This window comes from Podarcis bocagei (genome assembly GCF_964188305.1).
Source record: "Podarcis bocagei genome assembly, chromosome: 15".
Taxonomy (NCBI): Eukaryota; Metazoa; Chordata; class Lepidosauria; order Squamata; family Lacertidae; genus Podarcis; species Podarcis bocagei.
This window is the reverse complement of record NC_138141.1, coordinates 35,661,228-35,679,787: the sequence shown is the minus strand read 5'-3', so window position 1 is coordinate 35,679,787 and position 18,560 is coordinate 35,661,228. Positions and strand designations below refer to the sequence as shown.

Genomic DNA, 18,560 nt, shown 5'->3' with positions numbered 1-18,560 from the left:
AACCAGGCAGAGGGCCTTCTCGGTAGTGGCGCCAGCCCTGTGGAACACCCTCCCACCAGATGTCAAAGAGAACAACAACTACCAGACTTTTAGAAGACATCTGAAGGCAGTCCTGTTTAGGGAAGCTTTTAATGTTTAATAGATTATTATATTTTAATATTCTGTTGGAAGCCGCCCAGAATATTTATATGCCCAGATTTATATACCCAGATTGGCGGGGTATAAATACAGTGGTACCTCGCAAGACGAAAAACGCGCAAGACGAAAGAGTTTTCCGTTTTTTGAGTCGTTCCGCAAGACGAATTTCCCTATGGGCTTGCTTCGCAAGACGAAACGTCCTGCGAGTTCTTGCGAGTTTGTTTCCTTTTTCTTAAAGCCGCTAAGCCGTTAATAGCCGCTAAGCCGTTAAGCCGCTAATAGCCGTGCTTCGCAAGACGGAAAAACCGCAAGACGAAGAGACTCGCGGAACGGATTAATTTCATCTTGCGAGGCACTACTGTAATAAATTATTATTATTATTATTATTATTATTATTATTATTATTATTATTATTATTTCGAAACCAAAATGAAAGCATCCAAACTTCTTCATGCAGTCGTGATGGAAGTAGCGGAAGGAAGCTCCACCGCCTCACTGGGAGGCCCTGAGGTTGTCACCTATGTCTTTGTAAACAAATGTCTGCACAGGTTGGGCATTACAGGCTGTTATTGCCACCGACTCTCTCATCCAGGCACTGTGAATGACACTTAGGGGCACCCCCGACAAATACAGCACCATCTCTTAGCCCATTTTATCCTCACAAAGTATTAAGATGAAATGTGAGAAGTGGCTCTTATAAAAACAGGTTAAGCCGCTATCTCCAAATCCATTTGCTGTAATTTTTATAGTGCAATATGTTCAGCCTGGAGAAGGGAAGACTGAGAGGTGATACGATAGCCTTCTTCAAATATTTGAAGGGCTGTCAGGTGGGAGATGGAGCAAGCTTGTTTCTGCCGTTCCAGAGGGTAGGACCTGAACCAATTGATTCAAATGACAAGACAGGAGATTCCAACTAAATCTTAGGAAAAACTTTCTGACAGTAAGAATGTTTGACAGTGGAACAGAATTGTAAGAAATGTTTGACAGTGGAACAGACTACCTCATAACATGGTGGGCTCTCCTTCTATAGAGGTTTTTAAACAGAGGTCGGGTGGCCACGTGTCCGGGATTCTTTAGCTAGATGTGATTCCTGCATGTCAGTGGGCTAGACTAGATGACCCCTGGTGCCCTTCCAACCCTACAATCATATGATTCTATTATTATTAAAAGCAGTTTGAAACAACAACCCACCACACTACTGGTGTGGAAAAAGGGCGCAGTCTTAACCAGAAGCATTGGGGCATGCACTGATCAGAAATAAAGCAGTACATTTCCCCCAACATTTTTGCAGGCAAACAGAGGCAGTGTGGTGTAGTGGTTAGAGTGTTTGACTTTAAAGAAGAATGGGAACCTTTTACAAAGTATTTAAAGAAACAACAAACTGAATTGGACTCCTTGGCAGGCTTTGAATAAACATTCACAGATCTTGTACTGGCAAGATATAGATAGAAATACTAAGGATATTTACAATCTTATAACATGCAGAGAATAACATGTGTTGAAAAACCAGAGAGAGGAGCTGAGGGAAGTCTGGGGGGCTGGGGGGGTTGTCTTTTGGGGAGGGGGGAAATGGGGGGATGAGGTTGATGTACGGTATCTTTTTTTTTAAGCGTTTATTAATTTTCCAATAAGAACACCCAATTAATATATCAAATCAAATCCAATAAAAATAAAAAAATGAAATGAAATAGTCCAATTGTCTTCCAAATTGTAATAATTTTTTGTTTTGGCTTCCCACAGTCTGAATTCCAAAGCGCTTTCAACATCACAGTCCTGCCTCTCATCCGAGGTTGATGTATGTTTGATAAATTGTTATGTTGAAACTTTTAATAAAGTGTTTGACTGAGACCTGGGAAACACCAGGGTTCAAATCCCCACTTATCCATAAGGTTCCCTGGGCTGACCTTGGGCTCACAGCCACTCATTCTAACCTACCTCACAGGGTTGTTGTGGAAAGTAAAGGAGAGGGGCCATACCATGCGTGCCAGCTTGAGCTCCTCAGAGGAAAGGGTTTGGGCATAAATGCAACAACGTAAATAAACAGTATTGAAAGTAGGATCACTTATAGTAGCATCATGAACACAGATCAGCATCAATGTACAATGCAAAGCCCCAACTACTACACTGAACTGGATTTCTTGTAGGAGAAAAGGCACGAAGGTTTGTAGCAGTTAGCAAGTTGGACCCCAAGCAAAGTTCATGGATTACGGAATGGAGAATTCCTGCAAAATTGTGAAACTTTGAATATATGGATAGGTAGATAGTAAGAGGTAGATTTCCCCAGTGGCGTAGCGTGGGTTGTCAGCACCCGGGGCAAGGCAAGTAATTTGCGCCCCCTAACCCATGGATTTGCGCCCCCTAACCCCCAGATGTTGCGCCCGGTGCGGCCGGGCCCCCCTGCACCCCCCACGCTACGCCACTGGATTTCCCACATCTATCTGAAGTGCAACTCAAAAAAGGAAGGGAGAGTTCATATTTCCACCCTCCCAACTTCCAAACTCCATTTTTATTAATTACATCGGAGACTTCTGCAGGAACTCAACCACTTGGGCTATTTTTAATAAGCTTCATCCGGCTCAAATGTATTGTTCCGCTTCAAATGAAGATCAAACTACTAATTTAGCTGGAGATAATTGCACGCCTTTCAGGTCAGCTCCCAAGCGGAATACAGCGGGGTCTCATCGCCAAACCAAAATGATCAGACCTAGAAATAAAAAATTTAAAAGAGGCCACCCAATGCAATACAGAGGGCCAGGCCAAGACGTTTTGGCACCTGAGGCAAACCACAAAATGCCACGTCCCCCTCCCTGCCAGGGAAGAAGGGGTGAGTGAAGGTCACCTCAGGAACAAGGGGGTAATAAAGATCTACATCAGGGTCTGATGCCCCTCCTTTGGATCTTGTTGCCTGAGGTGGTCACCTCATGTTGTCTCATGAGTGGGCCAGCCCTGGCAGTACTGAATCCTCAGGTATCGGTACATCAGCTCAGTACATTTAAAGCAGTATTATACCACTTTAAACAGTCATGGCTTCTCCCAAAGAATTCTGGGAACTGTAGTTTCTTAAGGGTGCTGAGAGCTGGTGGCAGACACCTCCATTCCCCTCAGGACTATAGCTCCCTGAAAGGTTTTACAATCCACCCCTCTTCCCAGGGAACAGACTTTGGAAGTCCAACCCAATGCTCAATGTGCACTCGACAACACTGAGCAAATGCGGAATATATTTTTATGAGGGTACGTCCAAGATAACAGGGGAAGGTAGTTATCGCCTGGTGACTATTCAGTGTCCTAGTCAGGTTCCATTGCGGTGGGAGGGGTTTTCTGGTTCATCTCAGACAGCAAAATGTCTTAGGCCAGCCCTGAACATCCCTCTCATTTCTGTTTTTGTTGGAGCTATCTGACAGTCCTGCTGGCAGGAATCTGGTTACCAGCTGTATGCAGTAAGTGATAGCAAAACCATAACCAGCCTACTTTCCCAAGCTTTTAGCTGGGCTTTTAAAATGGCATCTTGGTTATAGAACATAAGAACATAGAGCCCTAAACGACCTCGGCCCAGAATACCTGAAGGAGCATCTCCACCCCCATCGTTCTGCCTGGACACAGAGGTCCAGCTCCGAGGGCCTTCTGGCGGTTCCCTCACTGCAAGAAGCAAAGCTACAGGGAACCAGGCAGAGGGCCTTCTCGGTAGTGGCACCCGCCCTGTAGAACACCCTCCCATCAGATATCAAAGAGATAAACAACTGCCTGACATTTAGAAGACATCTGAAGGCAGCCCTGTTTAGGGAAGTTTTTAATGTGTGACATTTTAATGTATTTTTAATCTTTGTGGAAGCCGCCCAGAGTGGCTGGCGAAACTCCTCATAAGGGAGCTTTTCCTGGAGGAAGAACTGTGAGGGGAGAGACTCCATCAGGCAAGGCCTCCTTCCACCTGCCTTGCTCTACCCTCTGCTTCTCAATGTGTATTGTATTGTTTTATGAACTGTGGCTTGCCGTTGTTTTATTGATTATAGTTTAGATATTATTGTAACTGTTGAGTGGATTTCTGTTTAACTTTTATATGTTGATATTATTATTTTATACTATTCTAATGATTGTTGAATGTTACTTTTTTGATGGAGGTTGCCTATTTTAAAGTTATGTTTTAATATCACATTTTTGTATTGCATTAGATTGTTATAAGATGTACATTTTTTGTTTCTTCAGCTTGTAAGCCGCCTTGAGTATTGTAAGATAGAAAGGCAGTGTACAAATTAAAAATGATGAGATGGGCGGGGTACAAATAATAAATAAGTGCAGTTTCCAGCAACTGATATTCAGAAGCATTACTGCCTTGGACCATGGAAACAGAGTATAGCTATCATGGCTAGCAGCCATCGATAGCCCTCTCCTCCATGAATTTGTCTTAATCCTCTTTTAAAGCCATCCATGTTGACGACCATCACTGCTTCCAGTGGGAGTGAGTTCCAAAGGTTCAAGTTTTAAACCATTCTGAATCCTTTCTTAAGTCCTTTCTAGGAAAGGTTCAAGTCCTTTCTGGGCTGTCGGCTTTTTGTCGCCGTTTCATTTTTCTCTCCGTACCGGGATGGCGTTATTATGATACATTGTTTTAGCGAGCTGCTATAAGCTGCCTTGTGGAGAGGAATAGACATCTTTCGGATAAGCGAAAGAAAGTGACATTTCTGGCGTTACATTTAAATCAATTCCCTTTTAGTACTGTAAGCTCTGCAGAGCTCTGGAATCCGGAAGAAAGCTACTTCCTGGGAACTGTCTTGTAAGCACGGTGCTGTGATTCAGTGTGTCTTACAACAGGGGTGGGGACCAGATGCCAAGGATTGGATGCCTTGACACCCACCCTTGGATTAAACACAACCTCTTGCACACAACCTCTGCATCAGCTCAGGGTACAGCTGACAAGACCCAACAGGTACATTAATAAAGCCTAGGATACATGGCTAGGTGTAAGCAAAGACATGGCTCCAACATTTGACACACTCCTCCCATTCTTCTTTTAAAGCAGCCTTTCTCAACCTGTGGGTCCCCAGATGTAGTTGAACTACAACTCCCATCTCCCCTAGCTAGCAAGGCCAGAGCTCAGGGATGATGGGAGTTGTAATCCAACAACATCTGGGGACCCACACATTGAGAACCGCTGTTTTGAAGGAACAGGGTGGGATCTGTAATTTGTGCAGTTCCCATCCCAAGCGAGAAGATGGATCTTGCAGGCATGCACTCCTACAGGGGGCTAGCACCCTTCGCACCTGCACTGACCGCAGAGAATCCTTGGCAAGAAGACTTCAATCCAACCCTCTGAACCAACCAGCTGTGAGAGCCTCACTCTCAGAAAGCAAGGTGAGAATTGGCTCATCTGGCTCTCTCCCTTCCCATTCTGGGACATCCAGCAGCCTTCTGAAGCAGGACCTTCCTCTCGGTCACTGTTTGAGTTGTCTCCACTTAGAATCATAGACGGGATCAGAGATTCTTAGAAGACTGGAGTAAGTATTTGAACTATTTGAAAAGCAACTGTAATAAACAGATTACGCTAGTAGGATTGCAAGAAGTTCTGTAAGGAGGACTATTTGAAACATTGCAAGAAAGACTATGATGAGAATTATTAGTTAAGGACAATTAAAAGTACAGTGGTACCTCGGGTTAAGTATTTAATTCATTCTGGAGGTCTGTTCTTAACCTGAAACTGTTCTTAACCTGAAGCACCACTTTAGCTAATGGGGCCTCCTGCTGCTGCCGCGCCACCGGAGCACGATTTCAGTTCTTATCCTGAAACCAAGTTCTTAACCTGAGGTAATATTTCTGGGTTAGCAGAGTCTGTAACCTGAAGTGGCTGTAACCTGAAGCGTATGTAACCCGTGGTATACCACTGTAATAGAGAAATTAAGAAATGCAGAACAAGCGATAGAGAATTGAAAATCTTCAGAAGTTGTTGATGGAAGTCTAAAATATTGTATGAGATAAGAAGTTATGTTAAATGATTGTTGGAAATGATATGTTTAAAAATACCCAATAAAAATGTATATATATTAAAAAAAGAATCATAGAAGGTGCCCCCAAGACAACTCAAGCCCAACCTCCTGCAATGCAGGAGTCTCAGCTAAAGCATCCATGATAGATGGCCGTCCAACCTCTGCTTAAAAACATCCAGGGAGGGAGAGGCCACAACCTCCCCAGGGAGGCTGTTCCACTGTCAAACAGTTCTTGCTATCAGAAGGTTCTTCCTGATGTTTAGTCAGAATCTCCTTTGGTTCATGTTCTACACTTCAGACCAGGAGAAAGCAATCTAGCTCCACCTTCCATGTATTTGAAGGTGGCTATCCTATCTCCTCTCAGTCCCCTCTTTCCCAGGCTAAACATACCCAACTCCCTCAACCATTCCTCATAAGGCTCTGTTTCCAGATCCTTGGTCATCTTGGTCGACCTCCTCTGCACACGTAAATAAATGTGTGTGTCTTTTAAGGAAGCAGTTTAACCCAGAATCCACTGGGAATTAGGAACATTGGAGTGACCCACTGAAATAAAATTGAATCAAACAGCTTTCTGGTTTGGGGGGTAAGTGCATTATGAAGAACTGTAGGTTCAAAACTACATGTTAGTGACCAAAGAAAATGTTGCTGACCTTCAGGGTGCTATGCAGCTTCCAAAATAAACCTCAACATAAAAACTATCCCAAAAATGTAAATTCCATTTACACTCAGAACAAATAATGTCCTAACAATGTTAGAACAAACAATGGCGCGCATTATACAGCAAGTTCTTTTAACACCAAAGTAGGCCAGCTGTAGTAAACACATAATGACCTATACATCTGTCCATCAGCACAATGCTTAAGATATCTCAAAAAGGAACGAGGTTTCTTATTCTGCAACATCCTTGCATCACTCTTTTTCCTCCTCTGTTCAGAACGCAAAACAACTGCAAGCAACATCTGGCTGGATCGCATGAAACGTAATTGAGCAACTGCTTACAATTATGCTCACTCAGTGGATGGAATGATATGATGCAGATTTGGAGAGCAAGCAAGATAATGTCTTGCTGAACATTTGTTCCCTGCGCCTGGAGATTCCGTTGCACTTTCTCTGGAGGTCATTTAGCCAACGGGCATAATAGTTCAAGTTCGGCAACCCAAAACTGATGAACCCTATATCCTGGAGGGCCAGACAAACTCGAAACTTATACACACGTATTAATAATTATAACAAGAGTGGTTTGATTTCTTATCCACCCTTCACTACAAGGTCCCAGGGTGGGTTACAGCCATTTGATGCACAATATTATGCGCAAACCTGTTTTCTCCTGCTCTGGAGGGTAGGACTTGAACCAATGGCTTCAAGTTACAAGAAAGGAGATTCCTACTGAACATCAATAAGAACTTTCTGGCTATAAGAGGTGTTTGACAATGCAACTGATGCCCACAAGAGGTTGTGGGCTCTCCCTCCCTGGGGGTTTTAAGCAGAAGTGAGATGGCCATCTGTCGTGGATGCTTTAGTTGAGATTTCTGCATCGAAGGCTGATGAGGATTCTTGCCATCCCTTCCAACTCTACAGTTCTATGATTCTATTAAGAACAGCAACAACTAATTGCAATGAAGAGACTAGGGTGGGTCCGTAAGAGAGAGAGGGAGAGAGAGAGAGAGAGAGAGAGAGAGAGGAGTTAGTTGCCAGGATAAAGATGTGTGTCTTCAGAATATGATGAAAACTACATACAGAAAGTGCCAGGCATACCTCCGTGGGGAAGTAATTCAACAGCTATGGGGCTGCCACAGAAATTGCCCTCTTGCTGCCACCCCCTCAGCTTCTGAGGATAAGGGAGTTACTAGAAGGGCCACCTCTACTGACCTTAGCCCTCAAGAGGGTCTGTAAGGAAGGAAGTCTCTGATACCCCACTGACAGGTGCTACACACCTTTAGCTACCTAATCCTTACTCAGATACTCTCTGATATGCTAATACAGGCATAGGCAAACTCGGCCCTCCAGATGTTTGGGGACTACAACTCCCATCACCCCTAGCTAACAGGACCAGTGGTCAGGGATGATGGGAGTTGTAGTCTCAAAACATCTGGAGGGCCGAGTTTGCCTATGCCTGTGCTAATGTGTTGAGGATGGAGGAAGACCACATCTCTTGGCCTTGCCCCCTGTGGGGAACAGCTGTCTCCTAGAAACTCTCAGCACCCTTAACAAATGACAGTTCCCAGGATTCTTTGGGGTAGCCATGACTATGATTACCTAGCGTGGTACGATAGTGTACAGCAAGGTTGCCATGTTTCAAAAAGTTAAAATCCAGACACAATCTGCAAAATCTCCCCCCCCCCAAAAGACCCAACACCTGAATTTATGAGAATTTATGAGTAATGAAATTCACCCAAATCTGCACTTTCAACACAGACTGCCATACGTCCGGATTTTCCCAGACATTTCAGCGCTTTCTGCTTCTTGCAAATGCCGGTTATGTCTGCGAAATTCTGGACATATGGCAACCCTACATATAGTGCAGATGGGGCATGTGTTTAAATGCATTTAATGGCGCTGCTTTTTTTAGTGAGCAGTTGGATAGACTTAGACACTTATATATCCACCATTGACAAAAGGACAAGGATTGTCATTCTTAAAAGTAGAATCCACAAAAAGGTCGGGGAGAAATCTCCTTGAAGGGGCTTAGAACCCTGAGCCACTGCACCACACAGGAGTTATGCCTGCCCTACCCCATAATTCACAAATCACAGGTGCATATTTATTTATTCCAGTCGTGAATGTTCCACTGTGGGTGTTCACTTGATTTAACCAATTTTATGAGGATCATTTGAGCTTCTCCTTGTGAGCAGCTTTGTGTTAAGGAAAGCAATATTTCGAAACCCATTTACAGACAACAGGGACAAACTCTGAAGTCTATATTCTATTCTGCAGAAACACAACCTGCCTCATCGGTGCAACATTGACACCAACACTTAATAGCAAATCCAAGAAATATCAGAATCCAGGGTCATCATTTTAATAAGACTAAATATGTGCTGTGCTGTAGCAGTACAAAACGAACTGCCAGCCCAACCACACAGAGCAGCTGTGTGCACTTAACAACAACAACAACTTATTTATATGCCACTCATCTGACTGGATTGCCCCAACCGCTCTGGGCGGCTTCCAACAAACTAAAACACTGTAAGACATCAAACATTAAAAACCTCTCTATACAGGGCTGCCTTCAGATGTCTTATAAAAGTCAGAAAGTTGTTTAGTTGCTTGACATCTGATGGGAGGGTGTTCCACAGGGACTACTGAGAAGGCCCTCTGCCTGGTTCCCTGTAACTGAAAGAGAAATGGGGAGATTTGCTCATTCCTACACTGCACCAATTTTATACACTGAAAGGCAAAGTTTTTCCTGGAGTGTCCCATTTCAGGCTGTGGGTATCTGGGGAATAGTAAGGAGGGAGATTGGCAGTTCAAATCCCTGCAATGGGGTGAGTTCCCGTTGCTCAGTCCCTGCTCCTGCCAACCTAGCAGCTCAAAAGCACACCAAAAGTGCAAGTAGATCAATAGGTACCACTCCGGTGGGAAGGTAAACGGCGTTTCCGTGTGCTGCTCTGGTTTTGGTGTTCCATTGCACCAGAAGTGGCTTAGTCATGCTGGCCACATGACCCAGAAAAACTGTCTGGGGAGCGGACAAATGCCAGCTCCCTCGGCCTGTAAAGCGAGATGAGTGCCGCAACCCCAGAGTCATTCGCAACTGGACTTAACTGTCAGGGGTCCTTTACCTTTAGTGCTTTTTCTGGGGGGATGCAGGGGTACGCATACCCCTAAACATTTCGTGGATCTAAGTTTGGCATCATTGAGAGGTGGTATTTCAATATGAGTAGGAAAATGAGAGTACCCCTAAACATTTTTTTAGGGGGGGGGAAGCACTGAATATTCTCATATGACAAACAAGCTCATGGTCTATAGAGAATTAGCATGTCAGGGCAAAAGGCTTCACCCAGACTTCTGGCATACAATCTTTTCACTTGCATACAATTTATTTGTCATGGCAATAAGCATTCAGAGATGCAGCATTTACACTTGCAGTCTGAACTGGGGCAGCCCAGAAAGCGCCCCAACGAACCCCCTGGATTCTGAAAATGTATTCACTTAAGCGGACTTAGAATCATAGAATTGTGGAGCTGGAGGATAATCTAGACCAACTCCCTGCAATGCAGGAACATGCAATTGTCCCATACAGGGATTGAACCTGCAACCTTGGCATTATCAGCACCACGCTCCAGCCAACTGCGCTATTAAAACAAATCCTTCATTGTGCAGTCACACAAAACAGAACCAACAAGAAGACGAGTAAAATACCACAATATGCAAAATATATCCAAATAGGTTTGTAATACATAAATGATATCAGGAGTGATTAAAATACATCTTATTATAAAATATGGAAGTTAAGAGTGAGTCAAATAAATAAATAAGAGCATGACAACCAGATTATAAATAAAAACAGCATCCAGACAACATAGGTTTAATAATTTGGGGGCAATGTCCTTTTTGTATTTTTGCAGCCAGAATAAAAAATAATAATAATAATTTTATTATGTATACTTTTGCTATATTTCCATCTTGCCTGTCTTTCAAGGAACTCAAGGTACAGTACATGGTTCTCTGCACACACACACCCCAACAATATTATCTTCCAAACAACCCTGTGAGAAAGGCCTAGTGTCATACAGTGAGTCCAGGAGTGCCAACTTGCCCCCGCGTCCGTGGGTGCCCAGGACCATGGGTGCCATACAGCATGCATGGCTCTGACACTGCCTTTGTGGGTGCCCAGCCCCTTCATGGGGAATTTTTTGGGTGCTCGGGCACCCAAGGCCCCAGGGAGCTGTCTCCTATGCAAGAGTCAGAATTTGAACCCGGGTCCCTCTGGTCCAATTCTGAAATGCTAACCATTGTGTCATGCCAACTTACCATACCAGTTAATGCTCCCCACTCCCCATGTATATATTCCTTAGACGTAACAGTTGTTGCCAATTGCGCTGGCACACTTTCCTAACAGCCGCTCTTCTGCATCTAGTTACACAGAGCATGGGACTCCAGCAAATGTGAGTTTTGCAGATCCACTGTGATGTGACAAGTTTCACGCACCCAAACTCCCTCTTTCTGCAACACCTATGTTGTCTATTGTCAGCCCATTGCTGAAAGGTTGTTGCTCATCGACAATTATTTTCAAAATAGCATTTGAGAGAGTATGCTTGTCTTGGCACCATAAGACAACTGAGGCTGTCACCCTAAGCATCTTTTCAAAGGAATAAGGTCCACTAAAATCAATGGAATATTTATTGATTTCTGTGGAGGCAGGTCTCTGCCTAAACTTCTTTCAAGTGTGTTTATTTTAATAACTTCTGACCTGCCCTTCATCCAGATGGATCCAAGGATTGTGTGTGTGTGTGTGTGTGTGTGTGTGTGTGTGTGTGTGTGTGAATAAAAGCAAGACATCAACCATCATCAAAAACTTAAAAGCCCTAGAAGACAACAGAAAAGCAGCCTGAATAGGAACAGAACACTTTCAAAATGCTTAGGCAAACAAGGAAGTCTTAACCTGGCACCAAGAAGATTGCACTGTGTCAAATACAAGTCCAGCTTCTCCAGGGAGACTATTCCAAAGTCAAGGGGCCACCACAGAAAAGCCCATGCGAGTGTTACACACTTCAGTAAGTGACAACACTCAAGAGAAAGGCCTCAGCTAAAGATCTTACTGTACAGGCAGGAAAATATAGGAGGAGATGTTCATACTGGTATACGGACCCCCAGGCTGCATACAGAGTGCAAACTGTGGGGCCATAGAGCCAAGATACATATAAGCAAAGCTCCAAAACTACTCAGACAACAACAGCAACTGGCAACACTGTGCCTAGAAAGAATGTATACACTTGCCAAACCTCAAACCACCACATAAAGATATCCAGGCCTTCCTCTCCATCCCCACCATAAAAGCATGCAGCTCAATATTTCTTGATCCCATACCTCATGCATTTCAGCGATTATTGTCCTTGCTTGTGTTTTAATCTAATGAATGCCAGAAAATTCAGAAAAGGAAAATGCTTTGCAAGTACGGAGAGTTTATATGGTGGGCTTGGCCTACTCGGCAGTTCATATGCATGTCAGTAGCTTTTGAGGAAGAAACCCCAAACCTTGAATTCCTCTAGTTTTCAAATCAAGGAAGGAAGGGATTTTTGACTGGTGGGGATGTGGGGGTGAGAGAGAGACTGAAGGAATGGACTGCAAGGCAGTTTACCACCAGGTGGGTATTGTAAGTGGAAATCACTGGTACACAAATGTTTCTATACAACCAGGGACACCATAACAGCTGTTTTGAATTCACAAGAACATCAGAACTGGAGGCATTTTTGTCACATATTCTAAAGGGGGGTGGGAACAGAATAGTGTGCTTGCACTCTCTCTCGCTCTCACTCTCTCTCTCTCTTTCTCTCTCTCTCTGCAAATTAAAGGGCCAGCAAACATTGTCCAAATCAGCCTTTAACTCAAGAGAAATAAAACACGTAGGTATCTTGATATACCAAAAGGCAAGGACATGTTGGATTAACACATACTCACTCAAGAAAGACACCTAAGCTTGAAAGGTCTAACATTGAATGGCATGCAATGTAAACACAATGAAAAAGAACAGGAAACCCAAGACCAAAAAGTTGTGAGAAACTGATTTGGGGAAAGGGAGTGAATGAAATCGACAAAACCAAGAAATTGGCCCTAAGATATGGGGGTCAAGGAGGAGGGGGGAAGAGATGGAAGGAAGCTGGGAAATAATGGTATTATGTTAACCCTCAACTGTCAGATTTGGAGAGGGGGGAGCCACATGCTTCTTCCACAACTCCTGTTTCTCTTGCACACCACGTTTGTGACAATGTGCATAGTACTGGCATTGTCTTTCAGCGATACCAGTCTGATTTCCTCTCCCCAAGAAATCATGTCAAGGTAAGATCTCACCCTGCCCATCATCTTTTAACTTGCCCTTTCTTGATGTCACACACATACCCCCGTTCTCCCCAGGAGAAATGAAACATTGAAGCAGAAAAGTGCATTGGGGGAGGGAGGGGGAAGAAAGCAGCACCCGGCGAGTGTTGCGTGGAATAAAGAGAAGTCCCCACTTGTCCACACCAGATACACAAAAGCACTTTTTTTTTTTTTGCAACGAGAAAGAAGGGGAGGAAGGGGATTAAGGCGGCATTGACAACCGGGTTCCACTTGCAAGCAGCCCTTCAGATGACAGCCAGGGGATGTTCTTTTGCACATCTATTCAGACACACACCCCTTTTTCATTCCATCCATGCTTTAAAGGGCCAGCAAATAAATAAACCAACCCTTCTGGAGCATAAATGAGATGCAAGTCCAATGCCGTTGCCCGTCTCTCCTTCTGCCACCCCCCCCCCCGCCACCTCCAAGTTCCTCCAAGCCCCTCCTCTTCCCACCCCCCTCTCGCTCGCAATGAATACACCCCGATTCCCTCCCCACCTCCGAACACATAAAGCACCACCACCACTCCCCAACAGCTGGAGAGAGCGAGGGGAAGGGGGGGGGGAGAGACACCCAGCCAACTCGCTCCTCAAAGCAGCACATCCATCAAACTGCAGCCCAAACAAAAATAAATATACTCAGCGCACAGCAAGGCAGGGGAAGAAGCCACCTCGACCTATAAATATTTGGAGTAGCCAAGGGATTCGGGGCGGGAGCAAAGGGAGAGATGGGGATTCCTGGTCTGCATTGTTATCCCAGCAGTAGGGACCAGAGGAGAGGAAAGAGGACCCCCCCCCTCCAAAGTGCACACCCTCCTTCCTCGACGCACACACCCCTCTCTGCTGCAATTACCCCCACCCACCCACAGTCAGCAAACAATGAGCGAGAGGGCAAGCCCGGCCGCCCCCTCCCCTTCCGGGCTTCCCTAGAATATAGCCCCGCCGCCGCCACCCCCGACGGGGAGCCCGGGCGCCCTCACCTCCAAGGCTTCCAGCGTGACGAAGCTGGCCAGGGCAAAGCCATCGATGATGTCCTCCTCGGGCGAGGAAGACTCCCTCCGCTTCCTCCTGGGGGGCTTGGGCCGGCACGTCGGCGGCAGCGGCGGCTTGCCATTGTTGTCGAGCTCGGAGCCCGAGGAAGAAAGGACGGACGGGGCGGGGGGCGTCCGCCTGGGCTCCGCTGCCACCACCACCAGAGCCGCCCCGCCGGGAGCAGTAGCAGCAGCAGCACCTTGTAATAATCCGCGTTTGGAGCGCCTCGCCCGGTCGCGCTGCGAGCGGGAGCGCCGCTTCTTGCGAAAGCCGTTGCAGAGTGTGGGGCCGTCCATGGCTCGCTCGCTCTCGTCGCAACAACAGGGCCCCCCCACCCCCGGACAACTCCACACTGCCTTCGCCCTCCCTCCCTCCTGCTCTTCCCCCCACCTACCCACCCCCTCCAACTTCGTCTCCCCCCACCCCCCGGTGGAATACAGGGAGGGAGGGAGCGAGGGAAGGGGGGGAGGAAGAAGGAGACGGAGGGGGGCAAGAAAGGGAGACTCCCAAGGAATGTCAGCACCCGGGGGGGGGCGGGCGAGAGAGATGTCGAGAGATTCCTCCGAGCAAACCCAGGAAAGTAATGGCTGGTCACTGGTCTTCCTTGGGAAAAGAGATATGTGTAATTCCTTCCAACCTCGGCAGCGGAAAATAAATTAGAGGAACAGAATGCCTTGATCCAAAGGCAGAGACAGGCAAGCGTGAGGAGGGGTGTGTGTGGCGGGGTTGTCTCTTGATTCCGCACCCCCCTTTTTGATATTTTTTTTAATCCATTGAGAGGGGGGAGGGGGGAGAGACAAACTATTCCTCCACCCGAGAGGTTGGCTCCTTTCTTCTTTTCATGCTTGCAGAATTGAAGGCAGCGACCACGTAAATATATATGGATATATTCACACACGTATAAGTAAATGGAACTCTTTCCCCGCCCCGTTAGATGCTTTGGATTAAACAGGGAGAAGTTGCTTCCGATTTGGTGGTGTGTGTGTGTGTGGTTTTTCCCCCGTCCCCTCCGCCTTGTCTTGTTTCACGCCGGAAAATCTCCTCGTCGTGGTTCAATCCGGTGGGGCGAGCGAGAGAAGAAACCCCTCCAGCTGGAATAGACCGACGCACCTGGAGTAGGTCGAGTGGGTGCCCTGCCAGCGCAGAGACACCCACCTGCTTCAAGTTTCCCCCTCCACCCCGCACCCTTGGGCCCTCCTTTCTCCAGGTTAGGGCTGCCTGCCCCCCCAAAAAACCCCACCCCTCAACCCCCCAGAGATGGAGCCCCAGCAGCTTCCTCAAAGTCGCACAGCCCGAGGTGCGGAAGAGTTCAGCGCCACGGAATCCACGCCGAGCATCCAAGAATCCAAACACAAAGGAAATTGACAAGCTCCTTCTTTCTCTCTCTCCCCCCCCCCCTTCTCTCTCTCTCTCTTCCCTTTCTCCTCCCAGGAGGAGCCACACAGCCGAAAGGAGGAGAAGGGAGAGGTGCTGCTGGAGGAGATGGAGGGGGGTACACGCCAAACAGCCACCACCACCCCAAATAAATGTCTCTGGTGGTGGGAGAGGGGGGCAGGAGGAAAGGGGCTGCTGGGTCTCCGGGAAGCTGCCTCTCCTCCAGACTGGGGAGGGGGCGACAACGTAACGGCACGAGAAGGGGCCAAGAGATACAGGATCCTTCCCTGGGGGGCTGCTGCTGAAGATAAGAGAAGATGTAATCTCGGTTTGGCTCTCCCCGCACGCCTCCGGCAGCGGCAGCAGCAGCAGCTGGGATCCAGCCCCTTTCACATCTTCCCTACCTTTCTGTGTGTGTCTGCCTCTCTCTCTCTTTCTCTCCCTCCCCCTCGGTCACATGACTAACTTTCCTCTCTCTTCCCCCACCCCACCCCCGTCCATCCCCACCGCGCAGGGTGAAAGAAAGCTCCCCTAGCCGCGCGAAATAAGTTGCAGGCATGCGCGCCGAGTTTGCGCGCTGCCTCTGCGCTCTGCTCCATTCCAGCCCAGAAGGAATGAATGGGGAAGGGAATTCTCGCGGGAGCCTCTGGCCCTTTAACGCGGCGGGGGAGGGAGAGAAGGGGGCGGGGTCGTTGGTAAGGAAGGTTGATTGCTGCAGAGAGGGCTGCTTGATGCCTTGCAAGAGCTGGGAGGGGGCAAGGACTTATGTGCCTTGAGCCACTATATGAAAAATGCAGCAATTCAGCCAGTGAAGTGAATTGGGGGGGGGGGGGAATATCCACTAGTGAATGAAAGAAAGAAATCCAATGTCATCCACTGGATAGCAAGCAAAGTTGTACCTGAGATTTCTTAATAATACAGTGGTACCTCAGGTTAAGAACTTAATTTGTCCGTTCTTAACCTGAAACTGTTCTTAACTTTAAGTACCACTTTAGATAATGGAGACTCCCGCTGCTGCTGTGCGATTTCTATTCTCATCCTGAAGCAAAGTTCTTAACCCGGGGTACTATTTCTGGGTTAGTGGAGTCTGTAACGTGAAGCGTCTGTAACCCGAGGTACCACTATAATAATAATAATAATAATAATAATAATAATAATAATAATAATAATAATAATAATAATAATAATAATAATAATAGTTGTTGTTGTTTAGTCATTTAGTCGTGTCTGACTCTTCGTGACCCCATGGACCAGAGCACGCCAGGCACTCCTGTCTTCCACTGCCTCCCGCAGTTTGCTCAAATTCATGCTGGTAGCTTCGAGAACACTGTCCAACCATCTCGTCCTCTGCCGTCCCCTTCTCCTTGTGCCTTCAATCTTTCCCAACATCAGGGTCTTTTCCAGGGAGTCTTCTCTTCTCATGATGTGGCCAAAGTATTGGAGCCTCAGCTTCATGATCTGTCCTTCCAGTGAGCACTCAGGGCTGATTTCCTTAAGAATGGATAGGTTTGAACTTCTTGCAGTCCATGGGACTCTCAAGAGTCTCCTCCAGCACCATAATTCAAAAGCATAACAATAATAATCCTATTAATAATAAACCCATCGAGTGGGTTGCCTTGGCGACTCTGGGTGGCTTCCAACAAATTTAAAATTTAAAAGCATCATAAAACATCAGACATTAAATCTTCCCTATACAGGGTTACCTTCAGGTGTCTTCTAAAAGTTGTGTAGTTATTTATCTCCTTGACATCTGGCAGGAGGGTGTTCCACAGGGCGGGTGCCACTACCGAGTAGGCCCTCTGCCTGGTTGCCTGTGACCTCACTTCTCGCAAGGAGGGAACTGCCAGAAGGCCCTTGGAGCTGGATCTCAGTGTCTGGGCTGAACAATTGGGATGGAGATGCTAAATCCATTTAAAGGTCAGCACCAATACTTTCAATTGTGCTTGGAAAGGTACTGGGAGCCAATATGGTCCTGTCCAGTGCTATTTTTCTAGAAAAAGAGGTGCCGGAACTCACCATGAACACCTCCCTTGTTCTCTTATCATGGCAATGGCAACCAGGATGTGAAACGAAGGTGGCAAGGAGTGAAGAGCGGGGAAACCAAAACTCAGGCACGGATTCATAGAATCAAAGAATTGATTGGAAGCGACCCCTGAGGATCAACTAGTCCAGCATTTCCCAAACATGGGTCTCCAGCTGTTTTTGGACCTCAGTTCCCATCATCCCTGATCACTGGTCCTGCTAGCTAAGGATGATGGGAGTTGTAGTCCAACAACAGCTGGAGACCAAGTTTGGGAAACCCTGATCTCGTGCAACCCCCTGCAATGCAGGAACATGCATTTGCCCCATCGAACCTGCAACCTTGGCGTTATCAGAACCACGCTCTAACCAGCTGAGATTTCCACGTGGTTATGTAGCAACTGCACAGTTATAAAATGAATCTGCTATAGTAAACATAAATATTTTAGCTTTATAAATATATATATATAATGCTCTGTTTATTCTTGGCCCTGGCATACCCATGATTTTGTTGCCTTACTAGGGGCAATCTGTAATTCATGTGGCCTCTTCGTCAGTGTCTGAATTAATTATGAAGTGGAACCTGTAATTAATTCAAAGGACAAATTAATTACAGAGTAGGACCCAGCAGTTCCGCCCATCCCTGTATTCAGCTGGTCAGTTCCGGTCATTAATGCAGGATTTATTTATGTTTTGCTTGGATGGAACGCTAAGGATTTGTTCTATAGGCAGTTGGAAGAGCCTACCATAGCAAAAGTGCTCCTTTTTATTTGGAGCTGATAGATTGATGGCACATATGCAAACATGTAACAGCAGAGTCTTTTTTTCTGCTGAACAGCCCTACAATGGCTAATTATCAACAGAGTGTTACTTTAAAAAGAAATACAAATATGAGAAAGACAGACAGAAGAAAGAAAGAAAGAAAGAAAGAAAGAAAGAAAGAAAGAAAGAAAGAAAGAAAGAAAGCTCATGTTAACGAGCAGAGTAA

The 18,560-nt window shown here is 46.2% G+C and overlaps 1 protein-coding gene across 8 annotated transcripts in view; it reads right to left on the bottom strand.

Annotated features, from left to right (window-relative positions):
* The window catches only part of AUTS2 (activator of transcription and developmental regulator AUTS2), a 712,323-nt gene extending 697,771 nt beyond the window's left edge, over positions 1-14,552 (bottom strand). For 6 of the 8 annotated variants that reach the window (XM_081172863.1, XM_081172870.1, XM_081172868.1 and 3 more), the window contains exon 1: positions 14,128-14,552. In XM_081172863.1, coding sequence (XP_081028989.1) covers positions 14,128-14,475 — 348 coding nt within the window. In that variant the 5' untranslated portion in view covers positions 14,476-14,552. The remainder of the gene's footprint in view (positions 1-14,127) is intronic. The other 2 variants (XM_081172865.1, XM_081172871.1) reach the window with 1 other exon arrangement.
* Positions 14,553-18,560: the final 4,008 nt, after the last annotated feature.